The sequence below is a fragment of the Falco rusticolus genome, chromosome 8 (genome assembly GCF_015220075.1).
Source record: "Falco rusticolus isolate bFalRus1 chromosome 8, bFalRus1.pri, whole genome shotgun sequence".
Classification (NCBI taxonomy): Eukaryota; Metazoa; Chordata; class Aves; order Falconiformes; family Falconidae; genus Falco; species Falco rusticolus.
The window spans coordinates 24,103,038-24,120,280 of NC_051194.1; the positions used below are offsets into that span (position 1 = coordinate 24,103,038).

At 41.5% G+C, this 17,243-nt stretch overlaps 2 protein-coding genes across 2 annotated transcripts; both read left to right on the top strand.

The window, feature by feature from the left end:
* The first annotated feature begins 360 nt into the window (after nucleotides 1–360).
* Nucleotides 361–11,503, top strand: NMI (N-myc and STAT interactor). The gene is made up of 10 exons (XM_037397158.1): nucleotides 361–535; nucleotides 1,671–1,721; nucleotides 3,274–3,342; nucleotides 3,628–3,786; nucleotides 5,257–5,364; nucleotides 6,982–7,144; nucleotides 8,101–8,207; nucleotides 8,323–8,515; nucleotides 9,169–9,275; nucleotides 10,241–11,503. Exons 2-10 carry the CDS (start codon nucleotides 1,677–1,679, stop codon nucleotides 10,427–10,429), a joined length of 1,140 nt encoding a protein of 379 aa, XP_037253055.1. The 5' UTR covers nucleotides 361–535; nucleotides 1,671–1,676; the 3' UTR covers nucleotides 10,430–11,503.
* Nucleotides 11,504–12,202: 699 nt separating this feature from the next.
* On the top strand, nucleotides 12,203–17,243 carry RBM43 (RNA binding motif protein 43). The gene is made up of 4 exons (XM_037397157.1): nucleotides 12,203–12,743; nucleotides 14,682–14,880; nucleotides 15,385–15,479; nucleotides 15,561–17,243. Exons 1-4 carry the CDS (start codon nucleotides 12,411–12,413, stop codon nucleotides 16,302–16,304), a joined length of 1,371 nt encoding a protein of 456 aa, XP_037253054.1. The 5' UTR covers nucleotides 12,203–12,410; the 3' UTR covers nucleotides 16,305–17,243.

The window sequence follows — 17,243 nt, forward strand, 5'->3', positions numbered from 1 at the left end:
ATGGGTGAAAAAGAGGTGCAGTGGAGTGAGGCAATGGCCGCCTCGAAGCCTTCCTGCCCGCCCTGAAGGCCCGGCACCGGGCAGCCTTTCCCAGCACCCCGCCGCTCCCCACCTTTTCTGGGATTTTCCCCATTTTCCGTCGAACGCCACCTGCGGGTGCTGCCCACGGGCTGTCCGCCAGGGCTGCCTCAGCGCCCGCAGCCGCGGGGTGGCGGGAAGCACCCCGGCGGGACGAGGGAGGGCGGCAGAGCGCGTCGCCGCGGGCGGGTCCCGCCGCTGAGCGGGCGGTGGCGCACGGCGGCCGCCCTCCTCCGCGTGATTTCCAGGAAGGCGGGAGGCGTCGCCCGAGGGGACGTGGGGCCCGGCAGTGTGACAGCGCGGAGGGGTGGGGGGCCGGCCAGCCCCTCCTCCGCCAGCGGCAAAGCGAAAGCGAAAGCTGCGGGGAGGTGGCCGGGTAGGGAGTGCAGGGGCTGCGGCGAGCCCGGCTGCGAGCCGAGGGACGTGTCGCCGTGCGGGGACCCGCGGCTACTGTAAGGTGTGTGAGCCCCGGCTGGCCGCCTGCGCCCGGGGGGCCGCCGCTCCCACCCGCTGGCAGCCGGCGCGGTGGCTCTGGTGGCGCCGGGCTGGTGCGGCCTTCCCCGCGGCCTCGGGGCGGCAGCGGCCTCCCCGCACGGGAGAGCGGGCTGGGGCCGCGCTGTCGCCCGAACCCGGGAGGCGAGGGGCTGCTGCGGCTCTGAGCGCGGCCCTGAGCCCGGCCTGCGGCCTCCCGGAGCGCCGGGACAGCGGGGTGGTGCGGCGGAGGCCGGCCTCGGCTGCCGGCCGGGCGCTCGGGGGGGGGGGGGGGGGGGGCAAGTGAAGGTGCTTCTCAGTTACCCAGCTTTACTCACCTAAATCAGGAATCGGTACCTAAGTCAGGACATTTTGGTTACTTAATGCAAACCAGAAAGGGATTCCTGGCTCCTCAAACCAAAGATGGCCTCAATTTTAAGCCTTGTTGTTGAATGCGGTTGGTGATGTCAGGTAAAAAACCAAGCTCAGAATTACCAGGTGAGAGCGACAGAAATGTCCCGCTGGGTCAGGACGAGGGCTGGCTGCTGCTCACAGCTGGACAGCTGTGCGACAGCATTGCCGGAGTGCCTCACCCCTGGCATGCTGCCCCGGCATCCGTGGGCTCCATTTGCTTGGGCACCTGGGTGCCTTGGCATCAGCGGGCCGGGAACGGGCCTAAACCGCTTTTTATCTGCCTCCACAAAATGTGGCAACAGATTCCAGATTTTACATGATCTGCTGTATAGAAGAAGTGCTTTCATTGGTGTGAAGCAGGTTTAAGGGTTATAATCACTGAAGCATAGGGCATATGGGATGCTAAGCATGTGTGTAACAGTACAAAAGTAGCATAAAGGTATGTACATAGGTTTCGGAACAGAAAAATTTAAGTTGTGCAATGCAGAATTCCTCACATATGTCTCTGGGTTTTATGCCTAGTAAGGAAGGAAGCTTCAGGTATCCAATATATATCACTTTTGCTTATAAAGTGAGACAACATTTACATTTAAAAATTCTTCTAGCGCAACACAGCTTCTGGTGCACCTTTCTGGTAGTCTATTCTGCTGGGAAAAAAAGTGCCAATACATGCAATATTATGATTTTTTTCTTTCCTGTTCCCTCAGGTTTCAATGGATTTAACAAGTCCCCCACTATCTTTAAAAGATAATGGTTTTGTAAGTATTTCCTGATGTACTGCTTGGAAAAAAATATCTGTATTTGACAATAGTATCTCTGAATGAAGGTTTGTGCAAGGACTGTTAGGGCAGTGCTTCTGAAACTTCTTGTCTCACTTTCTTCCGTCCTGTAGTACTTTGGACATTCCTTATTCCTGCCTCCTGTTTGCATAGGGAGAGGCCCATTCCAAAGTGTCCATTACAGATTCTGTTAGACTTTTTCTGTCCTACCTCACTTGCTCATCTGTCTCGGTGGAGGTTTCTCAGGGGAATTTCCTTTTTCCTGGTGCCTCCCTTGACTCAGTTCCTGCAGTGCGGCAAGTGGTTTAGATGGGATTTTCCCTGGGTTTTCTTGCATTCTCCATGTTATTTTTTTTCCTGCTTTCAGGTTGAAAACTATTGTCTTAGACCATTTTTCAGTAAAAAACAAGGATCCTTTCTTATCAGCTTCCAGCTGCAGCACGTGCATCCTTCTGCTTTCCTGCACTCAGTCCCTTGAGCGAAGGAATTTTTTTCTGGTTTTAAGTTATACGCAGATGGAGATTTCGCTGTTGCTTAATAGGTGTTTGAAACTGGACAAAGTCGTGGAAAAAATTATTTTATATTTTATTGTTTTTAGGAAATACCCAGCATTACCAAGAGAATTGACAAGATTATCTAATTTAGACCTTTTCCATGCCTAAATTTCGTGGTTCACATTCAAGTTTTATGTAATCTTAAATAAAAGGGAGGGATTGTTTCAATAGGTCTCTTTGGATTCTTTTTTTCTTTTCTGCAGAATATTGCAGCCATAGAAACAAAACAGAACAGAGAAGATTTTCTCTCCTCTTGGGCTTTATCCAATTGTAGTTTTCCCATGCTTGTGAGCTTCTGCAGTGAAGTACTTAAATTCTGAAGTGCTTCTTTTATCGGCTTCCTCCTGCTTGATGTTACCTTTCCCTGAGCCTAGTTTTGAAAATTTTTTTCTGTTTGGCCTGAATACTCTATACATTCTGTTAGAGGAACTGATGAGAAAGCATATAGATAAACATCTGTGGGTTTGATGGGCTTAGTTCCCTGTGGAAGAACATAGAGGCAACTTGTTTTCATTATTTATCAAAATATTAGCCTGTGAGTTAGGCAAATAATGATTACTGACCAGGATCCGTTTCTTACATTCTTGTCCTGTCCAGCCATTAAAATAGTTCAATGATTTGACCTAAGTGCCTGAATGCATTTTTAAAAATTATGTGATATGTGCTATCCTCTGGCATGCAGGTTCTAGGTTCTAGGAAGATAGAACTACAAAATATAATTGATCTCTCAAAATGTTTGACTTACCACAAATCTTGCCTGCATGTTTGGAGAAAAACAGCAAATGGGCACACAGGCAAAATACATAGGACTTTCATTAATGGACATACATTGAAAACTACTATGGCAAAATTCTTCATCCAGCTGCAAAGGGTTTTTTTGTTTGTTTGTTTTGAAGACTCATTTGAATTGTTTTATGTGTCTTAGTTACTGCCTAATAGAGGGAAAAACTAGTGTGTACCTCTTCTTTTTTCTCCAGAATGTGACAACCCCTGACCCATCAAAAGATGAGATGGAAAGACTTAAAGAAGAACTGAAGAAATGGAAGGCAAGTTCTATAAAGCATATAGAATTGTGAAAATTAGCTGAAAGATACTTGGAACGCCTTTAGTCTGTCCTTCTAAAATGAAATAAACTCTCCCCCAATTATATAACATCGTTGTCTAACTTGTTCTCTATTCTTCAATGCTACCTGCTTCTGTTGATCTCAACAGTAACTATACTTGTAAGTCTAAGAAAAATATTTACCCAAATATTAAAAATAAATAAAGGGCTTACTTAAGGTTTTGTATGTTACCATGGAAGAAATTTTTTTTTTCTTTTTACTATCCAGGAAAGAGTTGAAAAAGCTGAAAAAACAAAAGCTCATCTTCTTTTCTGTAAATTAAGTGCTGATAACGAGTATGATAAAGCAGAGGAGGAGCTGAGAAAGATAAAGGACCTTCAAGAGAAGCAGCATAAGGACATTATTATGCCTAGGGACACTTTTGAGGTATGGAGAAGCCTTACTTACAGCTGTTAGCATTTGTGGAGTTGTGAAGGAGGTGTTGATTAGATAAAATAAGAGTAATACTGCCTTTTCAGTTTAAACAGCTTTACAGGTTTGCAGACTGTATGACCAGCATGTTCTACACATAGTTTTTCAGTGACAGATTAAGAACCAGTGCAAGAAAATAAGTCTTATGGCAATGTTGGAAGAGCAAAGGCAAAACTGAGACCTGTTTTGTACAGAGGGTGAAGACTGACAAAACCACTCTTCCAAGATTCTCCACTAACAGATGAGTTACAGCTTTGTGTGATGCATATAAAATCGAATGGCTTCATTCCAGTGCTTTGGCAACTCCTAGCCCATCTTGCAAGATGTTACAGCACCCAGGGGATTAACATTTAAGTGAAAATGAGTTGGGCAAGAGCCAGAACCTGTTTGAAGAGGGCACTTCTTTCTAGAAATAATTGGTTCTAGAACTGACTGGTCATTACCTCAATGTGCCACATGCAGTTGGTACAGTAACAGGCTAAGTTTGCATAGGCTGTCAAAGAGGTGGTTTCAGCAAAGTTTGGTTTGGTCTGTAAATCACTAGTGAGAAATTATGGCTTCAATATTGCCAGCTATTACATATAATTAATAGGTTAAGTACATTCAGGTTGGTGTGAGATTTTTCTGAAAGCTGGCTTTGGTTCTGCAACCCTAAGTGTTTGGATTTTATATCCAGAAGAGATCGTTATCATCATCTAGCTTTTGGTTACATTGTCTCCTACTGATGGGAACTGGTCTTGTGATGTTCCCAAATGGGAACATTTGTCTCACATGGTTGATGACTTTAAAGGAGCCATCTGCTAATTGTGGATGGTTGGAGCTGACTAAGTCTGTGGTGTTTTGTTCTCATTCAGTTGTGTTCCCTGACCAGGAAATACTGGTTTTAGTTACATAGGCTTTGTGCCCATTTAGGATTCACTGGTGTGGTAAAAGTATGTAGCAGATAGGAGGCAGAAGAGGTGTTACTCTTCCTTCTTTATACTCCTTCAGCGAGGAAAAAGGCCGAGTGTATCAGAACTGTCCTCACCTGGTAAACTTTTCAGAAAAGGGAAAAACTTTTACTAAGATCACACATGGTACAAAAAATAAAATGTTTGTGTGTTGACGTAGGATCTGACCTTGCATGTGTAAGGAACTGATGTAACTATGGAAAAGCACTGTGCAATTTATGGTACACTGTATGTGCTTGGAAACACTAATGCCTCTTTTCAAAAACCCTCTTACTGTAATGTACTTTGACTGAAACTGTTCCTGGGTGAGTGAATTTACCTTGCAGATAGTTAAAGCTATGCAAAAAGTGTATCATGCATGGCTGTCATGTAGAATAATTAAACGTTGAAACTGTTTTTAATGTCTAGAGGTTTTGTTGAAATATATTTTTGTCTTTTGTGTGTTTAATTTTGCCTTTAATACTCTGGGCTGTAGGAAGAACTCTGTCTACTAAACCAAGAAAATGCGATGCTTAAGAAAGAAATTGAAAAGCTCAAAGAAGACCTTGCAGAATGTAGTTTGGTGCCTTTGCGGGATGGTCAGGTAAAGTTTGAAACATTTTGCAGTTTGTCTTTTGGAAGGGCACATTTTCATTTTGCCATTCTAGACTGTTGGGACCAGTCTTCAGCATTTGAACCTCTACTGATTTCAATATGAAATATAATCTGAAGTTTTATTTTCTGATTTTACCTGGCAAGATAATGTGAGGTAGGTAAGAATATGGAAATGAATACAAGCATATGAGATCCTTAAAACACGAGAGGAATGAAGACAAGCAGAAAACTTTTAAATGGAAGACACTGGAATAAAAAACCCACATAGCATTAGTAGTTGTCAAGTAATCACATTTTATATTTCTTGGGCAAGAGGATGGCAGAAAGGTAATAAGTCCATCATATGGCAAATGTAGCATTTATTTTAGCCTATATTGAGCTGGACTTGATTATAGTCTCTCTTGCGGTACTCCAAATCAGAAGTAACTCAATTTGCCACCAGATAAATATCAGTGATACTAAATAGATTTAAACTCAGGATCCAGAGTGTCTTTTGGTGAAACTGCTGCAAATTCTGAGGTGTTCAGGAATTAGAACTTCTGTTATGGAAATTTCAGCTTTTAAAAACCTGTTTTTATTTTGAATTGGAACAAAACCAGATATTTTGGGGACTTTACAGTAAAGTGAAAGCTGATTTTTTTTTTTTTTTTTTTTGTTTATACAGAGATTGAAACTCTTATAGAAGTGTTACTTTATTTAATGTTAACAATATTACAGTTTAGTTTTAGCTTTCTAAATGACATTTCTAGGTTTAGGAGATGTCAGTTAAGTCTGGCCTCCTAAATTTCCTAGGCAGTCATTGGGCTGGGCAAGGCTATCGCAGAAGGAGATTGGGTGTAGACCGGGACCTACACCCAGTGTCTGAATTATCTTTAGGAAGAGTGTCTCTCTTACCATTGGCACAAGAGGAAATGGAAAGAAAGCAGGCTTACAGATAAGATGCTAGTTGTGAAGATAAGTGGCAGGAATGCTTTAATTACTCTTGTTATTTTATCTTGAGACAAACCAAGATATTTTTCTTCTACACAGGTTTTTATTTTGAAGTTATTATGTAAAGGCGAAAAAAGAGTTATCTAAAACTCCCTAAAGTCTGTCAAAGCAGCCTTTCTTAACCAACATTTTAATGAACAGTTCTAATTTATCCTAGTTACAAAATATGTGGATATTCTTACCTGTTTTACTAAGATGGCAACATACAAAGCTGTTTATTGGCAGACTTCCCATTGCTGTAGAGTAGTGATGCAATTAGGCAAAAATAAATGGCAACACAGTGACTGATGACTTAGCTACCAGAAGTACCTTACTTCTGTAGGTGGAAATCCCTGTGGTCTTCAACTGAAAATTTACTGTGTAAGGTCACGTTTCAGTTCAAAGTTAATTAAAGGGGAAAAAAAAAACCCAATTCACATCTCATTGACAAAAATAGACAAATACAACTAGTCAGTTCATTAGAAATACCTGTTTCACCAGCCATGACTTCAATCTGCTTGACTCTTAAATTTTGAAAAAAAAATATATATGCAGCACTTCAAGAAAAGACTATCGTTAACTTTTCTGTTCTGCAATATATTACAGAAATTATTTTTTTTTCATTCTAAAATACTAGATTAAAAAAAAGGTAGCAGAAATGAAACTGAAGTTTACTCACATGGAAGACATGAAGGATAATTATCAAGATATGAATACTCACTGTGTTTTTCGTGTAACTACAAAAATCCCATTCAGACTGAATCAAAACCAGGCACTGCTTACTTTTGAAGATGAAGAAGGTATGATGCATATTTTAAGTATAAAATTAATGTGTCTGATGTATTTCATTGCCAAAGTGAAAAGATTTATATAAACTTCTTTGGGGAAAAAAAATCAACAACAGCCAAAGAAAGAATACACAGAGAAGCTTTCACTATTATGATACCCATCAGTAGAAGAAAATTCTTGCAGGCACTCTGCATGTTTTTGTTGGATTACCAGATTTCTGCTCTCAACTAATGCAAACAGTACTTGGTGTTTGAAATTGGGAATGTTTCTACCTCACAGAGTATTGTCAAGAATGATTCAAAATGTTTTGACAGCAGAATTTGGTTATTTTCTTTACTCTGGGCAGTACCTTATACTGACAGCAGTTATGTTGGTTAAGTGTACACATCAGATGATGGGTAGATGTGAGACAACAGCGGGATGGTGCAGTCTGTAAGTTGCCTGCTTCCCACTGAGATGCTTGCTCTTTGGACAGCCTGGTGCCTGCCTACAAGGAGCCTGCAGGCAGTCTGGCTGTGCCTGCTCGGTGGGTCACTCCATTCCGCAAGTATATTCCAGATACAGAGCTCGTGTCAGACACATTTCTTTCAACTAAAGTCTAACATTGCTAATGGGCATTTTCTGCACCTGGTAGTGATGTGTCTTTGATCCAAGGATATTTTAAATGAAATATGAAATGTCTAATATTAATATTTGATACAATGAGAGCATCTTTTGACAGTATAAAGATTTTGCTATTCTGTACTACCCTAAACATAGTGTAATATTTTACCTGTTGCCTATAACCAGTGAAATTTTATGGAAATAGACATGCCTGAAGACATGTATAGTGGGATGTGGTTGCTTGTTATTTGTTTCTCCTTTATTGTTGCAAAGGGAGATTTTACTTAAGAGACTGGGGAATAATTTTGGTTTTATAATGATTAAACAAGGCTTTTTATGTCTGAAAACTTGTGATTTTCCTTAGTTGCCCAGCGACTAATAAAAATGGGTAAGCATTCTGTGAACATGGACAACAAAATAACAGATGTGAGAGTGAAGCCTTTTACACTTGAAATGGGAATCAAATTTGAGGTAATCAATTGAAATATGAAACTATAAAGATATGAACTTGCAGTATTTAAAAAGCTTTAGGTTCAGGTTTTTGGGTGTTTTCAGTCACAAAGTGCACAAAAATTTTATTTCTTAGCTCCATGTCACTGTTTCTGGAAAGAAGATTAATGTTTCAGAAGTACCTGAGCTATCCATTCCTGAAGACTGGATGAGAGATAAACTCGAGTTGAATTTCTACAAATCTGAGCAGGGAGGAGGAGGGGAAATAGAAAATGTCGACTATGACAAGCAGTCTAGAACAGCTGTTATTACGTTCCTCAGACCTGGAGGTATAGTATGTAATTTTTTTAGCTAGATGTACAGGCCTTACTGTCCATTCTGTGTTCCATTCCATATTACATTCTATGTTAACTTAACCACCACATGTAGCAAATTCTTCCTGTGGAGAGTTAAGCACGTAAGGAAAAGATGTGGGTTTACCCACACATCTATACGTAAAGCAGTATTTAATCATATTCCTTTTTGATTAGACAAGACCTAATATGCTCTTTGCGACCTTTATTTTGTTCTTAACTTTGTCAAAAATCTATTTTTTCTTTGCATTGCTAGACATTTATATTGCAAAAAGAAAATTAGGAAAATGTGTTTGATTTTAGTTTCATGACAATGAAGTTAGACAGGCATTCAAATTGCCCAACTGTATGAAATTCTATGAAGATCCGTGGAGCCACATCCATTTAGAGCAGCTGCTTTAGATTTATTTCAGAAATTTTTGTGGGTATTTAATGATTTTGGAATTTTCTTTTGGAAATGCCAAATAAACTTTTTTAAAAATGCATATGAAGAATCTACAAGTGTGCTATCATATATTATCATATTTCTAAATCCATATAAGAAAGATGAGTCTGTTCTTTGATATACTTACAAAATACATTTTTGATTATATTACTCTTACTCCTCTTTTTCTCATTCTCTGTTACAGCAACTAATGGCTTTGTGAGATGTACCAAACATCCTTTCTTTGTAAATGGAAGGTGCTATAGGGTTTCTGTTTCCCCAAACACCGATGTACACTTGGAAAAGTTTCAGGTAAAAGAATCTAGTTCAGACTAACACCTAAATAAAAAAGATCCATGGGAAATATGAGATACGGGCAGAATTTTCGGTTCTGAGGACTGCAGAAGCTTTTGTGACATGCGCTTGGTGAAACTTAATAGCAAGTGTGAGTCTGCAACATGCTGCTCTGCTGATAATCTTGTTTTGCAATGTGAAAGCTGTAATTTATTTTAAAAGGGTGTGCGTGTCTTTCCTTGATCAAATTATATCATTACTTTACCATAATGTCTGTGCTAGACAGGAGGCAGATACTGAATTGTTTGTGAAGTAGGTTAATAGTAGATGCAACAGTGTTTTTCCAAGTCACAAAGCACTGTCATACTCACCCCTAACAAAAGGCCTTGTTGATATTCTCAGCAGAGACCCTTGTTCTGTGAAACATTTGCTCATTCATTTTTTCATTCACTCATTCAACGCAAATAATAATTTATTTTCCTGTAAAACCAGTCTGCTTGCTAATCGTATTCTCACTGAAATTGTCTTCTACTTTGTATGAATAGACTGTAATCAAGTCAATATTGTATATATAATCAGGCCTTTATAATTAAAGCATTGACTAGAGTGTGTGTGTTTATGAGACACAGCAGCATCTCTGCAGGTGTATATCATGTATTGGCATGGACTTTTATGGAACGATGCTGTCTGGAGTCATCAGAGATCCCAAAATTCAGTGTCTCTGCACATTAAGAAGTGTAGGACACAGCAGTTAAGGAGGCTCGGTGCATTGCCAATTGAACTCGGTAGTGTATGACAGGGTTCAGAACTGCTGCTGTTTTCAGTGACACAAATATACCACACTGTCCAAAGTCTTAAAACGTAATAAAAAATCCTAGCCATATCTGATCAAGGGTACTTTTGTTTCCAGTAACTGCCAGTTCCTTTAGATGTACATGCAAGAGCAGATGTGCAATACACATTTGGTTTTCTTTCCTCAATAGGTCTATTGTGGGATTTCTAAGAAGACCATTCTGTTGAAAGGAATTCAAGAGACGGAAGAGGATGAGGAAAGCGTACAGGACATGATTGAAATTCATTTTCAGAAGCCTAGTAATAGTGGTGGGGAAATAGATAAAATCAAGTATGTATCGAAAGGAGTAACATGGGTTTGTTTTGAGGAGGATACTTAGAATGCCATGTAGGAAATTGTAGACTGAACTCATGAAGATCTGGGTTTTCACTTCATCAGAGGCATTGAAATTTACATGGACGTTGTGCTTTAACATTCTGAAATTTATACTTGGAAAAAGAGGAGCTACCTGTCTTTTTGATTGTAACAGCACAGACTTTGCATAGAAATTCAGTAAAACTCACTGCTTTGTGTTCCACAGGTTCCTGATGAAAGCCATAGAAAACGCCTTTGCCAGCACTTGAAACTTAATCCAGGATTGCTTTCTGCAAATTACTGGGTTTTCTTTCTTGCAAAGTTTAGATAGGTTGCGTACTCCCAAGTCGGATAAATCTATTCCTTCTTGCATTTTGGTTACAAAAGCCATATGTAATCCCAATCAAAAGCCTCTTCACTGACTTGCTGTTTTAAAGTGCCATAGCTGCAAAAGGTAGCTCTGACAGAACTCCAGTCCTGCTGAGCCTGCTGTGTGCCACCACAACTTGCATACCTGAAAGCAGTTATTGTGTAGTTTCATAAAATACGCCTTATCAAATTATTGATAAAATTAGAATAGAAAAAGGGAGAGTACAAAAACATCACAGATTTACTCAAGGAATTGTACCTTTTAAGAAATGCCATGGCAGTAATACTGCTTTTAGCTGACAAAATACTGTTACTTCTCTTAGGATCTGATGCGAATTCTGCTGAGTTTCTGTCAAGTTAATAGTGTGGTTAATTGTTTGATTTTTATATTTGTTTCTACAATTAGATTTTTCCTCACTTTTGTTCATGATTTTATTTCCTTTAAAATATTACAGTTAAGAATTGAGATGATTGTTTAAAGCAATTGTAACAGTGCTGGGGAAACAGTCCGATGGCGAATGCTGTGTTTGAGGCATCTATTTCAGTGTGTGTGACTGGGCAGGCTCCTGGCTCTGGGAGGGTATGGGGAGAAGAATCAGTTGGGAAAAGGTGTATTGAGTTCAGGGCAAATTAATTTTTCAGCATGTAAAGTCCCCCTTTTGCTTGCAGTTTATCCTTCCAGTTCTCATTCCAAGAGAACTTTGAAATAAAATGGAAGTGCAAAGTCAGAGGAGGATTTCTTTTCCAAGGAGGAATGTTTTTCCTTTTCTGCTGTCGTCCTTTTTATTTGCTCCCCTTGGGGGCTGAAATGGTTTGGCAACCCTAACCTTAATTTCAAAGCAGCATGGGTCTAACATTGAAAATAACTTATTTTCATAGTATTTGACATCTTAGTATGCAGGAAAAAGACAGTGCACCAAACCAGTGCAAGAAGAGCACGACAAATACACCTCCGGTATTACTATTCTAGGAAACTGTTAGTGGGCAAATAGATACAGTTGAATATGGGAAACCAAAAGGCTGCTAGCACTGCAGTTGATTTTTGATTTGCTGCTGGCTGAGGTACGTGTGACTGTAGCACCTCTTGCTGTTTAGCGCATGCAAAGGCATGGATTGATTACCTGCCAGTATGGAATAAATTAAAAAAAAAAAGTAGTACTGGAGTATTTATGGAGTTTGTGTACTTTTGCATGGAACGATCTTTAAGATTGATGTTGGTAAGATCAGATGCCTTAAAAATAAAGGCTGGAAAAACCTGATGAAGGTAATAAACACTTTGGATTTTATCTGTACCTCACTAACAAATGTTGAGAAGTAAATCCTTAGAAAAAAAGTTTTACATTTTCCTAGGGTATCACGGTGCATGGGAGTAGTGAGAAGCTATAGGTTTTAAATCAATAGGCTTTAAATCTATAGGTTTCAAATTGAGCTATAGGTTTTTAATTGAGCTATAGGTTTAAAATCAAGGTGAGATGTTAAGAGACGTTGTAAAGCAATCAGTGTTTGCAAATATCTCTGTTTTCTCTCTGATGATGATGGTGTTTCGATGTTAAGAGCAGCAGTGGTGCCATATGAAGGCTGGAGAACAGTCTGAGGGATGAAAAGCATGCGGCAGGGCCTGGGTGCCCTTTCTGTACATGCTCGTACCCTTTGCCCGCCCTTCCCTGCCCCTGGAGGTTGGACGAGGCGCCGTGCCCCTCCGCACCCGCAGCAACACCGGGTCTTTCCACGGCTGCAGCTCCCACCGGGAGCCGAACCCGGGGGCCAGCGGGCGGGCAGCCCTCCGCTGCGGGGAGGGGCGGGACAGCGCCCGGGGGCTTCCCGCCTCCCGACGAGCCCCCGCGGCGGGGCGGCGCGGAGCAGTCGTGTTCCCCCGGCTCCGCCGTTTCGCTTTCAGTTTCAGCGGGGTCGGCCGGGCCCGCGGCGGAGGCGCCGCACAGGGCCGAGGCGGCAGCGGAGCGACGGCTATGGCAAGTGTCTGCGCGGCGGGGCCGGGCCGGGCCGTGAGGGGATCGCCGGCCGCCCCTCTGCGGCCCTGGCGGCGGGAGGGCCCAGCCTTCCTCCCGCTGCGGGCGGGCCCGGGGGCAGCCCCCGCACAGCGGCGGGCGTAAGGGCCAGCGAGGGGCGCGGGGCGGCGGGATGGGGGCGCGGGAGGCGCGGCGCCCCTCACGGCAGAGGGGAGCCCTCGGCGCACGGCCCGCGCCCCCCGCCCTCCAGAGCTCTGCTTTCCCTCGCACGGCTCTTCAAAATTCTGTTTCTTACTAACGGTGAGGACCGGTGAGGCCTGTGGGTAAGTCTCCATATCGGATCGCTTTGTGGGCGGCCATCCGTGTAGCGGTCTTACCGAAAAAGCGCCGAACGGGTGCCCTGACGGGTACCGGTGCCCAGCCCAGCACAGCTCCTCGCCTTGCCGCCGAAGGCAGCCTTGACTCGCAAGTGATTCAGCACAAACGAACTGTGTGTTCACAGGGTGGTTTTCTTTCTTTTTTTCTTTCTTTTTTTCTAACCCCAGTAGTAGGCATGAGAGTTGCTCCAAAATACCAGCTGGCAAGGTGTGAGATGCTGTCTGGCAGTTGAGTGCTCCTGCTCGTGCGCGGGCTGCGCAAAGTGTGAGAAAATCCTGCGTATAGCTCCGTCAGTCTCAGAAGCACCCTGTTTATATTCTCTTCATGTTGTCTCATTAGTGCAGAAACTTGCTTTCACATGAACGTTACCACCAAAATAATTGCCCGATACAATTAAAGCTCCTGGCTCTTTAAATTTGATGGGTGATAAAGGCCTCATGTCTTTATGAATTAAAAGCTTGCTTGGTTGCAGTGTCTCATTGAATGTGGCTCCTCACTCCCTTCAGAAACACTGCTATGGTGGTCCACGAGGCTTTTGATGCACGTCAACGAAGCATTCGCCCCCAGCAGCGCATTCTGCAGACTTTATAACTGCTGTGCTGGCCCTAATGTATTATGCAGCCCAGGTCCCAAAGAAACTTTGTAAGGGATGTCTGAAGAATTTAGATGGAGCGACTGACCTCAAGTACAGCCACTGAAGTTACTGACCATTCCCATGAACGCTGCCACGCAGACATACTAAATTATTTACTTTCTTCCAAAAAGTCAATGGGCTGTTACAAAATTTACTTGGTGGTCCACCCTTTACAGTAACTCTGCTGTGATATTCCCAGTGAAATATTACTGTTTATGTCTGTGTAATGAGAATGGAAAGAAAACATACTTTTCTTAACAGGACATGGATGCAAATCCTATTTAGGATGGGTTTTGTGGTTTGCAGCATTGGGAGGTTTTGCTCTGATGAAAATCATGTGTGTAGTTAGTTGTTTTACGCACTGCGAGTCTCAGATGACTGGGATTATGTTCTTTCAGTTTAACAAGGTTATCCATTTAGTAAGTGGAGAGAGATGAATCGAGCACAACCCCTAGATCCCAGCTCTCATGAATTTAATAAGTAAGGACAGTCTGAATCTCACCCTTCCACTCTGAAAAGACAGTCCTTACTGAACAGTACATGCAATTAAAATTTTCATTCTCTTCAAATTTAGGATATTAGTATGAGAGGAAACAAACTTCTCAGCGTGACACTGGACCTTTCATTTGAGAAACTGTTAAATTAAGTTCTTAATTTTACTGGTGTAGGAAAAGAGGATACAGAGGAGGTGTAAATTGCACTTCAGAGTCAGGCCGGGTTTTTTACTGCACAGTCATTAAAGGTGCCTGAGTGAGTCTGGCGTTCACTGGAGTCTGATTCACCGGTCTTCTTAATTACCTACTAAACATGCATGTTGTCTGTGCAAAAGGAAGGGGAGTCGCTTCAGCGATGGAGGTGAATCTGGGTAACCTCTAAGGGAGGTCACTGGTACTCCTTGTGTTTACAGCATGCCATGTTTCTGTGTGCAGGCGACGGGACAAGCTGCTAAATCGGCAAGGACGGTTGTCATCACTGGTGTTCCAGATGGCCTTCTGCACAATGATGTCATGACTGACATACTGATAATTCATTTCCAAATGTCAAAGAATAACGGTGGAGATGTGGAAGAAGTTATGTATCCAACAAAGAAAAAAGGAGTTGCATATGTAACTTTTGAAGATCAAGAAGGTATTTAGATTAATGTACTGTAGTAAATACAGCTGTCCCCCAAAGAATTAGCCCTAGAATGTTAACCCTAAACCAGATGATTTTAAATTGTTTACTGGTACTAGGGTTCTGTAGAACTGGGAGGCTAACACCTCTGTGTTAGTCAAAGTTTTTGGATGTTATTTTTGTTCATTGAAGTCTTGAGTCTACACAGGCTTCATGCAAAGCATTGTTGTTTGTTTTGAGGAATAAATTTATACCATGCATAACAGATACGACTTTTATAGTTGTGCTTTTGAGAATAAATCTCTGCCAATTAACATTCTAAGATGACAGGCTTCTGTCTCTGAACAGTTTTGGCTAATACATAAAATATTAAGCAACCATATGGAATTGTCTGCATGTATGTATGAGAAATTGCAAGGGAAAGCATCAAGAGAAAAACACCCATGAAGTGTTCTGCCATCAGACTTGCAATGACGCATTATTTTACTGCTCAACAAGTGAAGCTGGTTTTCTCTTTAGTTGTAGAGAGTGTTCTAAAGAAGGATGAACATCGACTAGAAGACAAGAGACTGTCCAGATACTATCCGCTGAAAGTAACCCGTTACTGTGAAAATGTAAGCTTATATTTAATTTATCTAGTTGTACTTTGATTGCTATGTTAACCATTACATAACTTCTCTAATTCAAAATTCTAGGTCTTCAGCTCTGTCACATCTGTCCTCAATATGTCTGTTTTCAAAGATCAATTTGTTTTAGAAGATCTGATACAAGAAATTAAAAAGAAGAGCACAGCTTTGCACTTTGGTCCTTTGCAATCCAATGGGCATATTTCTGTTCAAGGGTCATTTCCAGCAATCAAATTGCTCAGAGACTTTCTCTTACTAAAAGCAAAATCCCTTTCAGAGAAGAACAAAAGAGAAGAAAGTCAGTCCTGTCAGAGACGAGGGAGGAGGCTACAGCAACACAGACTTACCATGGAGATGAGTAATTTCGTTCGTGATGCGGAGGGGGAAAAACAAATGGTTGTTCTTGACACAGATATATTTCACTACATGAAGTACTGTTTCCCCAGGACATTCCTAGTAAATGATGATGTTGTAATTTCTGACATCACTGATGGTGATATAACTACAGTATATATTGAGAATGCTGGAAGTAGGTCTGATGTGAGACAGGTATTAAAAGTCAAAGAGAAAATTGAAAATAAGTTTATAAAACTCCATAACTTTTTACGTAAAGAAAGGATCTACTTTGAGGAGCACACCAGAAATGAAAAGCAGAGATGTAAATGGGCATGTGAAAGTCTAAAACCCCATTACCCTTATGTTTTGGTCATTCCTTATGATACTCACATTGATGTTATAGGAAATGCCGCTGAGATTTTTGCATTTACAAAGGAAGTGAGCAAGAAGATTCAGAGCCTGTTTCAAACCAGGTAGAAACTTAAGTATTGATGTTGATTACACATTGTGCTTCTCACACGGACTGTCCTGGTGCAACCTGTGCACCTCCATGTCACTGCAGATCTCCTGTGTTTCTCCCACTCACAGGCTGGGTAAGTTTGCACATAAGATCTCTATCTCTCCTGAGCTTCGAGACGAAAGAAGTTAGGCTTTTTCTGCCCAGATACAGCCACCTTTTTTCCTTTCATTAACTGCGTTCTGGGCACATGCACACTCATTCTGTCTTGTTGTCAGGGAGCATATGACAACAGAATTTTTTTAAGAGTTCTCAATTAGCATAAGAACTCAGACTGACAAAGCTGGGTGAGCCAACCTGATAGGAAATGCTGCATGGAGGATGACTTATGTTTCTTTGTGCAAAGAGATGACCACTGAAAACAGGAATGGTGTCCTTTTTCTGTTGCCTTTATCTGCAGAAGGAAGTTCTCATCATTGAGATGCACAAAGAAGATCAGCCTTTGGCACCTGAAGGGATTAAACGCTTATTAAATTTGCAGGCTTGTCATGTCGTGATAAAGACCTGAGAAGGTGGCATTGGAACTTCTTCACAGTAGAAAATAAGTGAGTTTGTTTTCATAGGAGCAATAACTTTTTTTTTTCCCCAGCTGTAACAGCATCAGCAGCATCCCTTGACAGCATGTTATTTAGACAGGAAGTTTTCATGTGGAAATCTTGGGGTATTTAGACTTTTGAATCAGTTTTTTGATTATGCAAATCCGATTCTATATCCATTACAGGGTCCGAATACCTATCCTAATTTAGGTGTTTTAGAAAATGGATTTAGAAAATAACATCTGTTTTGTGATAACAGTGTGTTCAGAATACTGTCTCAAAACATGCAGTGGACCAGCTTTTTTGTTGTATGTGCTGGAAAAATTTTAAGTTTTTGTCATTAAAGAAACTAGTTATACAAAC